The sequence below is a fragment of the Equus quagga genome, chromosome 11, assembly GCF_021613505.1.
Source record: "Equus quagga isolate Etosha38 chromosome 11, UCLA_HA_Equagga_1.0, whole genome shotgun sequence".
NCBI lineage: Eukaryota > Metazoa > Chordata > Mammalia > Perissodactyla > Equidae > Equus > Equus quagga.
In genome coordinates, this window is record NC_060277.1 from 79,496,528 (window position 1) to 79,512,800 (window position 16,273).

General features: G+C 44.7%; 1 protein-coding gene across 4 annotated transcripts; it reads right to left on the bottom strand.

The window, feature by feature from the left end:
• Positions 1-1,502: 1,502 nt before the first annotated feature.
• Positions 1,503-15,432, bottom strand: CCL14 (C-C motif chemokine ligand 14). 4 transcript variants are annotated; one of them, XM_046677662.1, is made up of 5 exons: positions 15,220-15,431; positions 4,584-4,733; positions 2,629-2,743; positions 2,065-2,175; positions 1,503-1,671 (listed from the first exon to the last, which is right to left on the bottom strand). In XM_046677662.1, the coding sequence occupies exons 1-4, from the start codon at positions 15,293-15,295 to the stop codon at positions 2,088-2,090; spliced, it is 429 nt and encodes a 142-aa protein (XP_046533618.1). In that variant the 5' UTR covers positions 15,296-15,431; the 3' UTR covers positions 1,503-1,671; positions 2,065-2,087. The 4 variants fall into 4 exon arrangements, with proteins under 4 accessions (XP_046533618.1, XP_046533617.1, XP_046533620.1 ...); XM_046677661.1 differs by lacking the exon at positions 1,503-1,671 and having other exon boundaries at positions 1,940-2,175; positions 15,220-15,429; XM_046677664.1 differs by lacking the exons at positions 1,503-1,671; positions 2,065-2,175; positions 2,629-2,743; positions 4,584-4,733 and adding exons at positions 11,819-12,098; positions 12,496-12,607; positions 13,102-13,146 and having other exon boundaries at positions 15,220-15,432.
• Positions 15,433-16,273: the final 841 nt, after the last annotated feature.

Consider the following 16,273-nt stretch of genomic DNA (forward strand, 5'->3'; position numbering starts at 1 on the left):
TGAAGGAAAGAGCTTGAGAAAGGGAATGCGTGGTGAATGTGTGCCATGTGTCAGCCACCTTGCATGCCCTATTTTGCTTAATCCTCACAGTAGTGAGGTAGAGATTATTTCTCCTGTTTTACAAGTGAGGCCACTGAGATTTAGAGATAAATAAATTGTCCAAGGTCACATGGGTAGGAGGCAGATAGGCAGTACTGAAAACCAGATCAGTGTGCTTTCACCACGTTACCAGTCACCATCTCTATGTAGGGGAAGGGGAGGGAGGGTTGAACCACCCATTTCCCTAAGTGACTAGTCTTTGGGAGGGTGAACATAAAGTGGAATTAGAGAGAACATAGACTGAGGCAAAGGTAGGGTTTAGTGGCCTGTGCAAAGGATGTCCCCCATTCCCAGTCCAATGACCCAATGATTGAGCTCACACTCATGTCATGTGTTATGCTACTAATACTCCAAAAAGCAATGTGCCTGATCCTTGGGTCCCCATCTGTTGCTGGGGTGTTTGGCTTATTTGTTGATGTTCTCATTTATCTCTTTGGACCTTGGACTCTGAACCAGTTTCAGTTCAGTTCTAGTTGGCTGAACTCTCCCATGTGCCCTCAGTCTGGGCTTATCCAACCTGTCACCATGGCCAATCATGACCACAAGGGCGCTCCAACACCACGCGCCCAACAATCTGCTTCTGTGTCCCAGCATTCCAGCTTCTGTCCTCTGGCTTTGGCTGAGGCTGGACCTGCCCCTCGGCATCTTTTCTCTTCAGACTGCCTCAGGACCCTGTTCCAAGTCAAAGGCAGTGTTCAGAGGAGAGATGGAAGATAGAGGGGAGTTTGCCATTGACGGACTGTGAGCTTTAGAGGCATGGGGGGAGTGTTTCAGGAGATGAATGTACAAGGAGGCAGGGGCAGAACAGGGAATATGAAGATCTTTATGGGGCTTGCTATTTGGCATGACTGCTCATAAATAGGAAAAACATAATGCAGTTAGTCCTTGTGGGTTCAAGGTAGTTAGTGGTGGTGAAGCTGTAGGTTTTATGAGGGTAGGGAAGGTATGTATGTGGGGTACCCCCTTGACCCCTGTTTATGGAGGCGAGGAGGTCTGAGGAAACCTGGTTATACCTTTAGTGTGCAGGCCGCCTCTTGGCCCTTGTCTACAGAGGGCTGGAGGCCAGGGAAGGGTGGCCATAGTGACTACACTGGGCACGCTCTTACTCTGAGCATGCAGAGCTCCTCCTTAAACCCTGAAGATGGGTCTAAGAGCCTTTAGGGGAAGCTAGGTGTTATTCTTGGAGGATAAGCTTCCTCTTGATTCCTGTCTCATTCCATCCAGCCATCCATCCATCCATCTCCTGAGCACCTGGTGTGGGTCAGACTTTTTGCTAGGCCTTGCAGGAGACACAATAATGAGTAAAACGATATGGTACAACCTGATGTATGTAAGTGGAGGGGGAAGAATTGGATAAAATATGTCTATGAATCATTCCTATTCTAGATGGCAGGGAACAAAGGCCTTGGGAGCAGCACAGAAAAAAGGGCTATGGAGTTTGACTGCTATGGAGAAGCCTGTATGAAGATTTACCTGCAAAGTCAGGTGATACTTCTTAGCTTTATGCTTGTGAAGCTTAAATAAGATAACACACAGAGACTGCTTAGCAGAGTGCTTGGAACATAGAAGGCACTAAAAAAGAAATGGTATCTGTTATTAATGTGGTTATTCTTGTGTAAAGGTGGCATTTACACTGAGTGTCTTTCTCCCTTTCTGCTCAGCTTCCCGCTATTTCCATTGCAGGCCTGACCCACTTTTTTGCACCAAAAAATTTTTTGCACCATCTTTTTGCTCTGGCCAAACTTCTGGAGAGCGAGGCTTGATGCTATGGGTGCCACGCCAGGCTGGGCTCACCAGTGTCCTCAGTCTACTGCCAATGAGTAAAGTCAGTAGAAATGAATGAGGGCAGGGAAGGGCATGACTGGTCTTTAATTCAAGGCAGGGCAGCTCCCAGCAGGTGGCTGGGGCTGAGAGTTGGGAGTGGGAGGGGCCTTGGCTTCTTCTCTTTAAGATTCTGAGCTGTACCCTTCTCCACTACTTCCGGTCACTCAGCTCTCCTCCAGCTCCTTGATGTAGTCCTGGACCCAGTCATCCCTGGGGTCAGCACAGATGGAATGGTCCTTTTTGGTGATGAAGCTATGGAGCAAGAAGGAAGATTACAAACCAAGGGTCCAGCAGCCTGGAAGCAAGAGCCCGTCCTCCCTCCCTCACAGATTTCTCACCCAACCTAGACTGGTTCTCCTTCCTTTGTTAGAGGCAGCCCAGGGCCACTCTCCTTTCTGAGACGTGCTCTTCAGCCCCTCAGGGCCTGTAGATCCATCTAGTCTCCATGTCCCTGCCCAGGAAATTCCCTCCTGTCTTCCCTTCCCCTCCCCTGACACCTCCCCTTCCATGGGGCTAGCTTCCTCCTGGCTCCTCACAGGCCCCAGACAGGCCAGAAAACACCCGGGTTGCCCCTTGGCTACCTCTCTCTGGATCAACACACCTGAGAGGCACCCTGAGGAGTCCCCATTCTGTGTCCTTCCTGCCCCCCGCCCCCAGGCCCTTCTGGCTCTCTCTCCCCTGGTGTGGTATGTGGGTGCCACCTACACAACTCCAGGCTTGGAGCACTGGCTGCTGGTCTCATAATAACGTGTAATCCGGTTACGTGGGATTGCACGGGTAACGTAGGTGAAGCAGCACTCCGCGGGGTGGTAAGGTCCTCCTGGGAAGAAAGCACGAAAGGAAGCTGAGATTGGGCCCCCTGTTAAAGGTGATACCTGCTGGCTGCTTCTGTAACCCTAGCGGGTGGAAGAGGGAAGGAAGGAGGAGAGAGCTACACAGAATTCGAAGATAGGGCTGTGAAGAAACTCAGTTCTCTTGTCTCCCTCCCCATACTATTCCTCTGGCCCTTCTTTTCCTCCTCCTTCATCAGTTATCACCCTCCTTCCCATCCTTCAACCTCTCCTAGAAAGACTGGCTGATGACTTTCAACTCTGGGATTGAAGAGCAGCAAAGCCCAGATCTTCTCAGTGAGTACACACCATCCCTGTGGGGCAGACTTGCAGAGATGCTCCCAAAAAGAGGAATATTTGGAAGAAATCCCACTAGGGGTTGGGACACACATGCCATTTGGGAATGCAGACCCCTTCCAGTGCCCCCATCCTGCCTGTGTCCCCACTCTATCCATGCCCTACAAAGAAGGAAGGATGCCCATACCAGGCCCCAAGGACAATGGCCAGGAAGTCGGGATACCCAGATTCTAATCCTACCTCACCTTAGCTGACTTTGTGGCTCTCACCCCTGGATTCCCCTCTCAGTTTCCTCATCTGTCAATGAGGCCACTGGGCTGGATTGGTGGCTTTTATATGGAGCTTCCTGAGTGAGGCTCGGGGGGCTTCAGGGACTATCTTGGACATACTGATGCATTTGAGAGTGGAGTCTTGGGTATAAGACCCATTCAACCCTTTTTTCTGCTTTACATATTGGGCCTCTGTGTGAGGTTTTGCTTGAAGAAAAGGTTTCATGGTCTAAAAAAATTTTCTCATCACTGGATTAAATGATTTTTCAGTTATTTTCTGATTCTGAAATTTCATGGCTCTTATAGAAGACGTAAGAGGGTGACAACAAAGTCACACCCAGCTTGAATTATGGATGCAGCAGGACGGGCCTTTCAGACCAAGGGCCCTGTACACACAAGCACGTGCTATGGTTATGGGATGGAGTGATTGGGGGTGTGCATGGTTATGTGACCAACCTGTACAGAAACATGAGTGTGCATCGCGATGGCCTCAGGAGTCACTGAGGGTGGCTGGATTCTTGGGTGGAAAGGGAGAGCCCTGGTCCTGTTATCCAGCACCATTCCAGGCAGCATCCCCACTCTCTGAAGAATGGAAGAAGGGATCCCCTGGTCCCCAAGACCAATTCCCACCATATGCCTCTGAGCTGCGGAACGACTTTTCAGAGAGGCAAATCAAACTGTCCAGATTCCCATTAACTTAAGACTAGCTTTATTCCAACAAACTTCTATGTTTCCCCTCAGTTTTTGAAAAGGAAACAAGGTAAAATTGAAGGGTGAGGAATAGTTTTGGTTGTCTGTAAAGACAGCTCATCTTAAGAAATAAGCTGAAAAATGGTGGCCTAGGCAAGAGCCCCACTGTCGAGTTTCCCCCCAGCCCACACCTAAGCAGTGCTGTGCTCACAGGGTAGGGCTGACCTTGGAAGCAGGCTGGGCCCAAATCTCAGGAGGGAAATAGACAAAATGTCCTTGAGGGGCTCCAAACACTGCTTCTCAGTCTCCCTGGGGATAATGCCCCCAAATGGGGTGGGCCACTATTTTGCTTAATGGCAAAGAGAGATGAATTGAGGGAGTGGAGAGGTACTGGCCTCACTCCATGGCCTTGAAGGAAAGGGGGACTGGTCTTGGGGAGGGTGAGGAGAAAACCAGTTTAAGAAGACACCAGACCTCCTCCTACAGCCCCTCCTCCTCAAGTCCCCAGCAACCTTGATCCTGCTTAGCTCCCTGCAGGGACCATGTTGGAAAGAAGACAAGGCGTTCCACTTACGTAGGGAGGATTCAGTCTTGGCCCCTAGGGTGACGGTGAGGAGGAGGAGGAGGAGGAAGGAGATGGCAGCCACGGAGAGCTTCATCCTCTCATGGAGGGAGCTGCTGCAGGAGGAGAGCTGGCCTGGTAGGGGCTTCTGAAGCTCCTGGGCTGAGGAAGTGTTGAGAAATGATCATTGAGGCAAAGTATTTTTTAAAACAAAGGAACTAAGATTTCAAAGGGAAGTAGAAAGCAGCAGATGCCTCAGCAATTTCATATCCTGCACATTTATTGAGGGTGGAGTGAAGAAGCATGGAGAGCCAAGATTTCAGGGAGGAAATTGCCTTTCCCGGTGGGAATAAGTTTAACCCTTTGATATAAGCCCTTCCTTAGGCACAGACCACGAGCACAGGGGCTGAGGTCACTGTCTCTGATGCAGCAAAAGATCTCAAGGCTGGGATGTGTCCTGTGCCCAATTCCGGTTCCAGGCCTCAGAACAAGGCCGTATGGGGGCTGGAGATTCAGAATCGGTTTGTCTGCAGATCAGAGGGGATTTGGGGTAACAGGATGAGGTCTGGAGCTCCCCATATCAAGTCTCACTAATTGGGGCTAGGAAATCCTCGCTAAAACACTTAGGCAGAACCTACAGCTCCCAGCCTCATCCCTACCACCTCACCGTACTCTGGGCGAGGAAGTGCCAAGATGCTCAGTAGATAATTTATTTAACAAATATTATATAGTGGTTGCTGTACAGATTAGCCAGTGTCCCAAATGCTTTATGGATATTAGCCCATTTAATCTTTATATCAGCTTTTGAGGAAACTGAGGCACAGAGAACATCATAAATAACTTGCCCAAGATTTGACGGTGGCTAAGTAGAATCAGGATTCAAACTCAGGAAGGCTGGCTCCCAAGTCTGTTCTTAACTACTGTGCCGTGGAGAAACATGGGAACTCCAGCTCAGAGGTGTCTGAAAATGTCCTGGCCGGCTTGGCTTCTTCACCAAGCCTTTAGTCTTAGCCCTTTCTGAGCTTGGGTGGTAGATCTCTTCGGGACCTTCTCCTGGTTTCTGACTTTCGTTACAGAGAAGCTTGATGAGAACCTTAGAAAATACCTAGTTCAGGGATGGCTAGTAGGTCTCATTGATTAGTGGTGGATTGGAGCTCTGTGTTGGAAACTGTTTTGGGGCCATGGCCACGCACCTCAGCAGGCGTGCTGTGACTGATGTGTGGTTCTGTCGTGGCGCAGCTTGCAGGATATGTGTTTGCCATCCTTAGATTAGTCTCAACTGGCCATTTACTGAGGAGGATGCTGGGGCTCAGGAAGAGCCAGTAACCTAATCATGTTCACAAAATGATCTGGATGCAGGACAGATCCAGCTCTGCAGACTCTCAGCCTCGTGGTCGTACCATGCTTTCTTGGGGGCACTTGCCCTATTTTGCTTGCTCTTGTGGTTAGCAGACTATTTACATCTTCTCTCCTCGACTGGACTCATCAGGGCAGGGAACATCTGTTACTTATCCTGGCCCATTTACACAGAGCCCAGCATATAGCAGGTGATTTGTAAATATGTTTTAGAAGAAGGAAGAATAAGTAAACTGAGCTGGTCTAAATATGTTTATCTCACAGGAAATGGCTGAATTCGCACACTTAGGCACCGAGATGGTAATTTATTAGAAATTTTCTGTATTTGTTATCATCAATAACAATGCTATTTAAACTCCTCAAATCAAACGAGAACAATTGTCATTAGGAACAATCTAAGGAAACAAAATGTTTCTGGGGAAAAATATGAGTTGGAAAGAAATAATGCTTACTTCCTTGTTTTTATGGAGACTAGCCTACCAGCCAAGTGGTTGCTAGGAGGCTTACAGGAAATTCCTTTATTTTTCAAGCAATTATTGAGTTCCTATCTACAATAGTCTGGATATGCTAATTGCCATAATAAACAACTCCCAAATCCCAGGGGATTAATTATATGAAGGTTTATTTCTTGCTCACATCACAGTCCAATATAAGTCAGCAGTGAGGTGAGGGCGTGTATGTGTTGGGGAGCACTATTTCATGCACCCATTCAGGGACCAAGGCTTCTTCTGTTTGGTGATCCACCACTGTCAACACAAGGCCTCCATGTTTGCTACCAAGGGGGAGAGGCAGAGGAGGATGGGGAAATTTTTATGAATGAGTTTTGGAAATTGTATAAATTACTTTCACTCATACTCCATGGCTAAAATGAAGTTACGTGGCTCCAACTTAATGATAAAAGTATGGAAAATATAGATCATCTGTGTGCCCAGGAGGAAAAGGAATAGGTCATCACTTCTTTGTCCCAATATCATATACCAGGTTCTGAGCTTGGCTTGGGGAAGGAAGATGACCTTGATCTCAGAGGACTCATAGCTTAAAGATGGACTCAAAAAAGTAAATGAAAATTGCAATATAATGGGATGAATGGAATTTGGTAGCAACATAACCTTAAGTGTTCTCCTGTTGCCCGCTGGTTGTATATGCGGTGCCTATTTAAAAAGGGTTAAAAATGTTTTTCAAAGCAACGCATATACATTGATTTTTAAAAATTAGACAATACAGAAAAAGCATGTGGGACATAAACTTTCTGAGGTTTTGCTTGTCTGAAGAAGTCATTACTCATCCCTCACTCTTGGTTGATGTTTTTGCCGGGTGTAGAATTCTACTTGAGAATATGAGAATATTTTGGGGGGAGCTTTTAATAGCGGTGATTTGGTTTTTCCTCTCTTTTTTGGCACAAAAAGATGATCCAGGCTCATCTTGTATTTTGCCCCAGCTCAGGAATCAGCCTGTCCTCTTCTGAGTCCTGATTCCTGTTGGTGGTGAATGGTTTTGAGAAACCAAGGCCTGGGCGCTTTGGGTGCTCCTTGCTATGGGAAGAGGCTTGCTTTCAGATCTGAGCTCTCAGTGCATAGAACTAGGAAATATACTGAAGCATATATGCATAAGTGTGTGTATAAACTTCTATTTATTTCTATTTTATACATTTATAGCCATTTCTATATCATCTGTCTAGCTATATGAAAAGCCAAAAGTTTATACCAATACCGTCAATTCCAATCAACACCACAGGGTTTATTTTAGTCTTGCCTTTCTCCATGTTTCCTTCCCTACCCTAGCAGTGAGAAACCTGTCTCCTCTTAACCTCAATATGTTTGTTTCTTCGTTCCATCCCCTGTACGTAACAATCTTCTGGCTACACTAGCTGTATCCTCAGTCCCAGCCCCACTGGCTTCAACCATGTGGGTCGTGCCCTTTGCCCCAGCTCAGCCTGGTTGAGTCCTCAGTTGAGGCCCCTGGCCCACACCAAGAGAAATGGGAATGAGCGATATTACTTTCTAAATATTGTATGTGGTTCTAAAAGTGAAATAGTAAAAATATGGGTGTTTCCATTTGATATTTTGTGCCTTGATTTCTATGCAGCTCTAGTTTTTCTGTTTTGTTTTGTTTTTACAACTTTTAAGTACATTTTTTTCTAGCTATTTTGTACAATTTCCAATAATTTTACTTTTAAAAATTCAATATTGGTTGTCAGACTTATTTAGCCATGTTTAAACTTTTCCCAGTTATATATTTCTTTTATAATTAAGCAGCTTTGATAAGCTTCATCATAAAATAATCAAATAACACAAGTCAAGAATTGGCCCATTTTGTTGTTTGTCCTTGAAAAGACAATGAAGATTCATTTTTTTCAATTCTTTGAAATTATTTTTTGGTTACTAAAGAAATATGTGCTTTTTATAAAAGTTGCAAACAATGCTGAAGTTAAAAAGTCGAGTGAGTTCCTCTTCAAATTTGCACTCAGTCCTGCAGCATCAGCATTATCTGAGAACTTTTAGAAATGCTGATTCTTTGGCTCCACCCAGGTCTACTGAATTAGCAATTCTGGGGTGGGATCCAGCAATCTGTGTTCTTTGTTTTGTTTTGTTTTTTTTTAAAGGTATGCTTTTTTTTGGTGAGGAAGATTGGCCCTGAGCTAACATCTGTTGCCAGTCTGCCTCTATTTTTCCTTTTCCCCACAGCCCCAGTACATAGTTGTATGCCCTAGTTGTAAGTCCTTCTAGTTCTTCTATGTGGGATGCCGCCACAGCATGGCTTGATGAGTGGTGTGTAGGTCTGTGCCGAGGATCAGAACCAGCAAACCTCAGGCTGCCAAAGTGGAGTGTGCAAGCTTAACCACTACACCACCGGGCCAGCCCCCTAGTCTGTGTTTTAACAAGCCCTCCAGGTGATTCTTCTGCCTGCTAAAGTTTCAGAAGCCCTGATCTATAGTAGAGCTTCCTAACTGGTGTGCTTCAGATATTGGTCTCTTTGGCCCTTGAGCAGCCTGACTGGGGCCTGGGGAGGCCTGAGCCCCAGGCTGGTTGCCCTCAACACAAACAACCTCATCATTTTAGTACAGTGTTACATAATTTGGAGATTGAGTGAGGAATTAGATATGATTCTTGCACATAGATGTCACATTTTATTCTTATTTTCAGTCTTTATACACTGAAATATTCTTGAAGGTCAGGAATCTAGTTTGTTTTGTTGTCGTGGTTTTCCTAATTCCTACCACAATGTGTAATATAAAGGAGCCACTCAATAATTATCTGTTTGAGTGACAATAAATGTCTATTTCAGGATTCCAGAGAAAGGGAGTTGGGTGCTCTGGCTGGGATAGTGAGGGAAGTTTTTATGGTGGTACCTAAATTAAAACTTGCAGGATGGGATGAGTTTTGCTGGGAAGAGTTGAGGGGGGGCGGGCAATTCTAGCAGAGGCACCACAGAAAGTAAGGAAGCAAAAAAGAACATGCTGGTTTTGAGGAACTGTGAAAATAGAGTATGTGAGTAATATGCAATTGACCTAGACATAACATGCCATTGTCCCCTTCAAGACCACAAAGACCTTCTATGAGTGACCAGATGCTTGGTCAGAAGCAGAAGTCTCGGTTTCCACGCCTCCTTTCTGTTCAGCTGCCATTGTCATGACCCAAAGCCTTGGTTAGCAGACACTTGGCCCTCTGCCATCCACACTGCTCAGGTGGTCTACGCTCCCATTTCATTCTTCCCAGCTAACAACTTGACCAGCCAGAGAACCCAGTGAAACCACACATATTCCCCTTAGGTCTAGCACAGTTTTAATCCAACAACTCTGAGATTTTCACCAAGGATCTGAAACGAAATCTCTATAGAGAAGCCAAAAGCTGCTGTTGCCGCCACTCAATCATATATTCCAGGGCTCTGTGGGTTGTTGTTAACTCAGAGCTTCTGAATTCAACAGAATACAGTGAAGTAATGAGAGCAACAGGAAAGATCATAAATGGGTCAAAATATAGGCCGGGACCCAGAGCATCTGTACTTACCTGTTTCGCATCCCCCAATCCCATTGAAATGATAGAATAAATGTGAAAATAAAAATAAATTTATAGTTGCAGTAGGGAATCAGAAAATGTGACGTCAGCTGACCATAAGGTAAGAAATTTCTGTTCTATATAATGCATCAGCTGAATGGCAAAATACAAAGAGGTTGAAAAACTTGTATCCTCATATAGGTGAAGGAGAAGATTATTGAAAAAACATTTTCTCAGTAGGACCCTGGGTGACGCAAGGATCAGAGTCTGTGGTGTTGGGAGAAGAAGCTTGGTCAAATGGGGACCTGGCCAGTCCCCATTTCAGAGCAGTCAGGTGCAGGGTTTGCCCCAGCATAAAGCTACATGCACAGTTCTCTAATTAAAGAAGGATGTCTGCTGTAGGAGTCTTCCAGAGGGGACAATGGGCCAGACAGAGAATTGGGCAATGCCCTGGACAAGTTCTGGTCAAAGGCAAGAAGGCCCACCTGCTTCCACCCTGTAGGAATGAAGCTCTCTGACAACCTCAGTGCAAGCCTGACCAGTCCCACTCCCTCCTCACCCACCAGAGCCAGGGCCCCTGCAACCAGAATCCGTGTTTGCAACCAGGGAACTAGGGATTTCCACTTATGCTGAGAAAGAAGAAAGCCATCCCTGAAGGAGCAAAATGTACTCAGGCAATCTTCCCCTTCACTGGTCCGCCAGCTGCCCTGCCTACCTGTTTACCCACACCTCCTAAAATGGTATCTCTAAGTGAGGTCCTGGACCACCTGCATAAGAATCACCTGTAACACTTGTTTAAATTGTATATGTCTGTACTTACTCCTTGTCTTCAATCATTGCCTGCCCATCCCTCCACTCCCACATCATGGAGTAAAAGAAACTTTTCTAAGCTGTAATCAAACCTTCAAAGATTAGCTGTTTTAGTAGGGAGGATAAGATGAGACACACTGTGAATTTGTGTTTAATCTCTTTGGAGTTGTAATAATTCCCAGCTTTAATCATTGTCTCAGGACTTTTTTCTAATAGCGATTTGTACTAATTTGTACTTTCTAATACTATAAAAGATATTTGGTTATCAATCAGTTTTTTTCCTATTCATTTCTTATGGCACATCACCCAAAAAGTAAGCATAGGTTTTCACTTTTTTTGGAATAAAAAAAAATTTTGTTGTTTATAATCTAGTCCTTTCCTCTGAATTTTATGAGACAATTGACGAACATTTACTAATTATAAATATAAATGTTTATGTTTCAATAGATGTGAATGTAAAATTGATAATAACTCCAGCTTTAAATGTTTTTCTTAATGCCTTTCAACTTTAAGAAGACATCTAGGAAGTTATATCTATTAAGAAAAAACATCCAAAATGTAGAAATAAGGGAAAAGGATGACCGTGGGCTTTCAATGTCATATTGGAACATTGTCTAAAAGGCCCACTCCAGGATTCCTTAAATCTGTAGGGGGAATGTGCTTCTGATTGGTGCTCTCTTTGCTATTGACCAGGCCCCAGACTTTGTGAAATTACATGTTAACTTGTAAATTTTTGTCTAGCACAAATGCAAATAATTTTTGTCTAGTAGAAAAGATAATCCCAAAAGTTACAGTTTTATTGCCCTATAGGATATTAATCTGCTTTTCTCTTACTTAGCAAATATTTCGGAATGCCCTCCCCAATAAACCATATGAATCTCTGCTCCTCAGATGATGTCTGAATCAGTTTAATGGTTCTCTTATTAATGATTAATGGGTTACATACAAGTTTAATACATTTTCAATCTATATTTGAATGAATCCTATTTTTAGCTATTTAAAAATGCTGTGATGTCTCATTTTGAAAAAAATGTGAATCCAAAGTTCAGCAATTCCTACAGTTCCTTTTTCCTCTTAAAGTTCAAGTAATGTTAAATTGGATACTCTTTATTAATGCATTGCTTATATCCAGAACAGAACAGTAATTATTGCTTTTAAAAAATAATTCAGGCCAAGAAATTCCTAGGAGGTAGTTGGGGTGAGAGAGAAGGAGTTGAGGTGGCTGGCACCTAATGTCCCTTCTCATCAGGCAAGATTCATTTTTTTCAGGTCCTTGGTGTCTGACGGCTTCAGGTACGTCATGCAGTTCCTAACTCGCTTATTAAAGGGGTCGGCACAGACAAACTTCCCCTTCTTGGTGAGGAAGCTGGGGAGAAAGAGGGAGAAAGATTACAAACTGGGGAGGGTTCAGCAAATGGAGATGGGGACCCCCATTCTCCCTGCCCTGCGATTTCCCACTCAGCCCAGCCTGTTTTTTCCTTACTCTTCTGCAGGAGCTCAGAGCGTCTCCTCTCAGAGCTCCCTCAGCCTCTGAGACTCCCTTAGCGACTCTGGGAGTTTCCTTGGGCAGCCTTGCTTCTGCTTTCTCCTTCCTTCCCTGGCCTCCCTCTTCATTGGGAGCATCTCATACCTGATGCCCTGCAGGATGCTGATGAGGACACAAGCCTTCCCTGACCTAGCAGATCCAAATGATGGGACTTTTCCAGACACCTGTCCATCAGGTCCTCCCTTCCCAAGACATGGCGGGTGAGCTTGGTACTTACATGACACCAGGCCGTGAGCACCCACTGCTCGTTTCAAAATAACTTGTCATGAGTTCACATCGGATTTTTTGTGAGGTGTAGGAGAGGCAGCAGTCAGCAGGACTGTGGAAGCCTGCTGCGAGAGAAAGGGCCATTTAAATTTGTACTGTCTCTTTTTGAGGAAAACTAGATCCTTTCCCCTTTTCCCCCAAGGTACTGGGAGAGGGAGAAGGGCAGGACTTGAAAAGGATGTTTTTCTCCTCTGCCAGCACTTGCTGGTGTCTCCTTGCTTCACTCTCCCTGGGGTTGAGCTGTGTGTCTGAGGGCAACCAGGCAGGGCCACCACAGGGCTAGGACCATTTCTCCCAGAAGAGGAAGGGTCTGATGCCTGCAGGAGGCATCAGAGAACACCCTCTCCTCCAGGTGAGTGGACTTGGGACAACGAGGTGGAAGAGAGGTCATCCATGGAGGAGAGACCCATGGCCCATCTTGATCTTCCTTGGAGACCTGCATCACCCTCAGGACCCTCCTCCTCTTCCCCTGCCCTGTAAACAAGGTAGACTGAAGCCGCTGAGCAGATCTGCAACCGTCAGCTGCTTTTACATATATACTATAAGTAACGTTTACCTTTAATTATTGAGACTTGAACCTGATGTCCCTCCATCGTGGATTCTATTTGGGAGAAACAGACAAGGAAGGGAGAGACATGACTGGGAGGCAGCACTGTCTTAGTATCTCCACCTGTCTCATTCCTCAGCCCCATCCCCTGGTGGGAGGCAATGATTCTGGACCACCGGACACCTGTCTGGGCTCTAGGCCTGACTCTGGCCTCATTTCTGCTGTTAGGGCCCTGAGATTTTGCAGGGAACTTTTGAAAATGTGTGAGATATGGAGACATTCTATTGACTTTGAATACAAAAATCAAACTGTGAATCCAACGTGAATAAATCAATTGAATAGCTACATAATGTGATACAGTCTGCAATGCCTTCTACACATTTCTAGAATCCACAGGGCTCTGGAAACAGAAAAATTTTATCTGATTTGGTATCACAATATCACCCAAAGTGAAATAAGACTATTTACAGTCTTTATTTCTTTCATTGGTATAAATATTTGTATGTGTTTACTGCAGAAATATTACTGTGTTTGATTAAAGTCTGCTTCCCAGATTCTGCCAGGAATGTTAAGTAATGTCCAAGTATGTGTTACCTTTTAAAAAATATTATTATTTTTTTTAATAAGCAAGTGGGAGTTCATCAGTGTTCAGTTTAAGTGTGCAGTGCAGTAGTGATTAAGTACATTCACATGTTGCACAACCATCACCATAGTCCATCCATGGAACTTTTCTTATCTTGCAAAACTGAAACTCTGTGTCTGTTAAACAATAACTCCCCATTTCCCCTACTCCAGTCCCTGGTGACCACCATTCTATTTTCTGCCTCTGAATTTGACTACTTTAATTACCTCATATGAGTGGAATCATACAGTATTCGTCCTTTTGTTACTGGCTTGTCTCACTTATCAAAATGTCTACAATGTTCATTGATGTTGTAGTATGCGTCAGAATTTCCTTCCTTTTTAAGGCTTAATAACATTCCATTGTACGTGTATACCTTGCTTTGTTTATCTATTCATTTAGTAATAGACACTTGGGTTGCTTCCACCTTTTGGCTGTTTTGAATATTGCTGCCATTAGCACGGGTATAAAAAAAAAAGAGATACAAATATCTCTTCATGTACTTGCTTTCAGTATCCAGAAGTGGAATTGCTGGATCATATTGTATTCCCTTTTTAAAACTGTAAAAATTCTGCATTCCAAAATACATTTAGCCCCAAAGTTTTGGAAAAGGGATTATGGACCTGCCTTATGCTAATTAGGCAAACACAACTAAATTTTAGCTCATTTCTTATATAGTTACATATGAGTTATATTTAATGAGGCATGTATGTGCACTTCAATATGCTTGATATGATGTGTGTGGTGCTTGCAAAGTGAAGTCTTAAATGGTCTTGTCTTTCCATAACAGCTTCCTAGCTAGCTCTTATGCTAACTCCACCACATACTAGCTCTGTGATCTTGAGCAAGTTATCTAAGGTTTCTATGCCTCAGTTTTCTCATTTGTAAAATGAAAATAATAATAATAATATGCAAAACTATGTAAGTTGCTGATAGTCTCCCCCACAGTGTTGTTAGGAGGATCCAATGGATTGATATCTATAAGACACAGAGCAGTGCCTGCTTGTACGTGGGAAGGACTAGATGTTTATTTGTTAAATAAATAAATAGAATGGTTAGGTGGACTTGGGTGAGTCACTTGCTGACTTGTCCCGTTTCCTCTTCAAAATGATGCTTTTATACTAGACGGTATATAATAGTTCTAACATCATATAATTCTATGATTCTTTCTACAAGTTTACAATTTTACTACAATTCTTTTGATCTAGCACATAGTGGTCCAATGTCAGCTAAGAAAAGGAATCAAATAATTCTGGCTATGAAAAGGGAGAGAACTGTTTCCCCAAGTGGGACCAGTCATCTGTCTAGAGCTTTCCCCAGGGAACGAAGGCTGCAGAGAGAGGTCTATACCCTACTGCTGCTGCTTTTAAATAAGTGCCAAAATTCACATCCATGTCGGGGATGGGGAGCAGTCACAGGAGGACAAAGGTGTCCCTCTGTGTCTCCTCCCCAGACCTTGAGTTAACCATTGATCTGGCCACTAGTGAGAAGGCTCGTGAACTCACCTTCAATGACCTGGGCGTGGGATCCAAGGGCAGCAGCAAGGATGAGGAAGGAGAGGGTAGTTGTAGAGATCTTCATCTCCCTGGTACGCAGGCAGAGCAGGCCTGAGGACTCCTGGGCTCTCTGCTCCCTGACTCCCTGGGACCCCACCACTGCCCTTGTATTTATATAAGAAGAGGAGGATCAGAAAGTCACAGGGCAGAGTCAGAACGCTGTTGTTTGGCTATACAAAAGACAACACGCTATTTCTAAAAAAGGGAACAAGACTGGGAATGCAACAGGAAGTAGAGGGCAAAGATGACTTGGGGCTTTTCCAACTGCCTAATGGCTACAGGCAAAGAGAGTGACTATTTTATGAAGGATCCTTCCTCTAGGACATTCATTTAGCCCTCCGAATCAGCTCTCGGCCTTTGGTTCAGTGCGTATACTGCTTTCTGGAGAGGTTCCAACCCTCCAGAAGGTTGTTGCCCTCTTATCTAAATTACTAACACCCACCATTCTCTTGGTCTGGCTGCTTCTGGCTGATTAAGTATATGGATTAAGTGCATGGTAATACCAGTGGATTCCATATGCCCACTGACTCATGTCTTTGCTATAAAATGGATCCCTTGGCCTGAGGCAATGTTGTACAAATACCATACTGTCTGATCAGGCATTCTGTAAGTCCTTGGATGCCTGGGCTGGCAAAGACATTACTGATAGGGAAAAACGCCCACATCTGGAGTAAGTGTCAGTTCTGCTAAGGTTAGATTGTTCTCTCTTGCAGGGTGGCAGGGATCCAAGATAATCAATATGTTACATATGGCTGTATTTTCTCTTTGAGGGTAGTGCCACATTGAGACCTGACATCTACTTCTGTCGCTGGAAGGTTAGGCATTCAGCAGTGACGGTAGTTAAACTGGCCTTGATGAGAGACATCCTGTGCCCTTGGGCCCATGCATAGCCTGCATCCTTGCCACCACAGCCTCCCTGTCCATAGGCTCATTGCACTAGCACTGTTGTGGCTGAGAGGAGAGGTTGGCTGACATCTGTAGGACAGGTCATTCTATCCATGTG

Bases quoted from the DNA above. Each gene is read 5' to 3' on its own strand.
- CCL14 (XM_046677662.1), bottom strand. From the start codon at position 15,295: ATGAAGATCTCTACAACTACCCTCTCCTTCCTCATCCTTGCTGCTGCC. The intron at 2,744-4,583 runs GTAAGTGGAACG...CTTTCTTCCCAG, and splicing joins CAAGACTGAATCCTCCCTAC to GAGGACCTTACCACCCCGCG. The intron at 2,176-2,628 runs GTAGGTGGCACC...CTTGCTCCATAG, and splicing joins TGCTCCAAGCCTGGAGTTGT to CTTCATCACCAAAAAGGACC.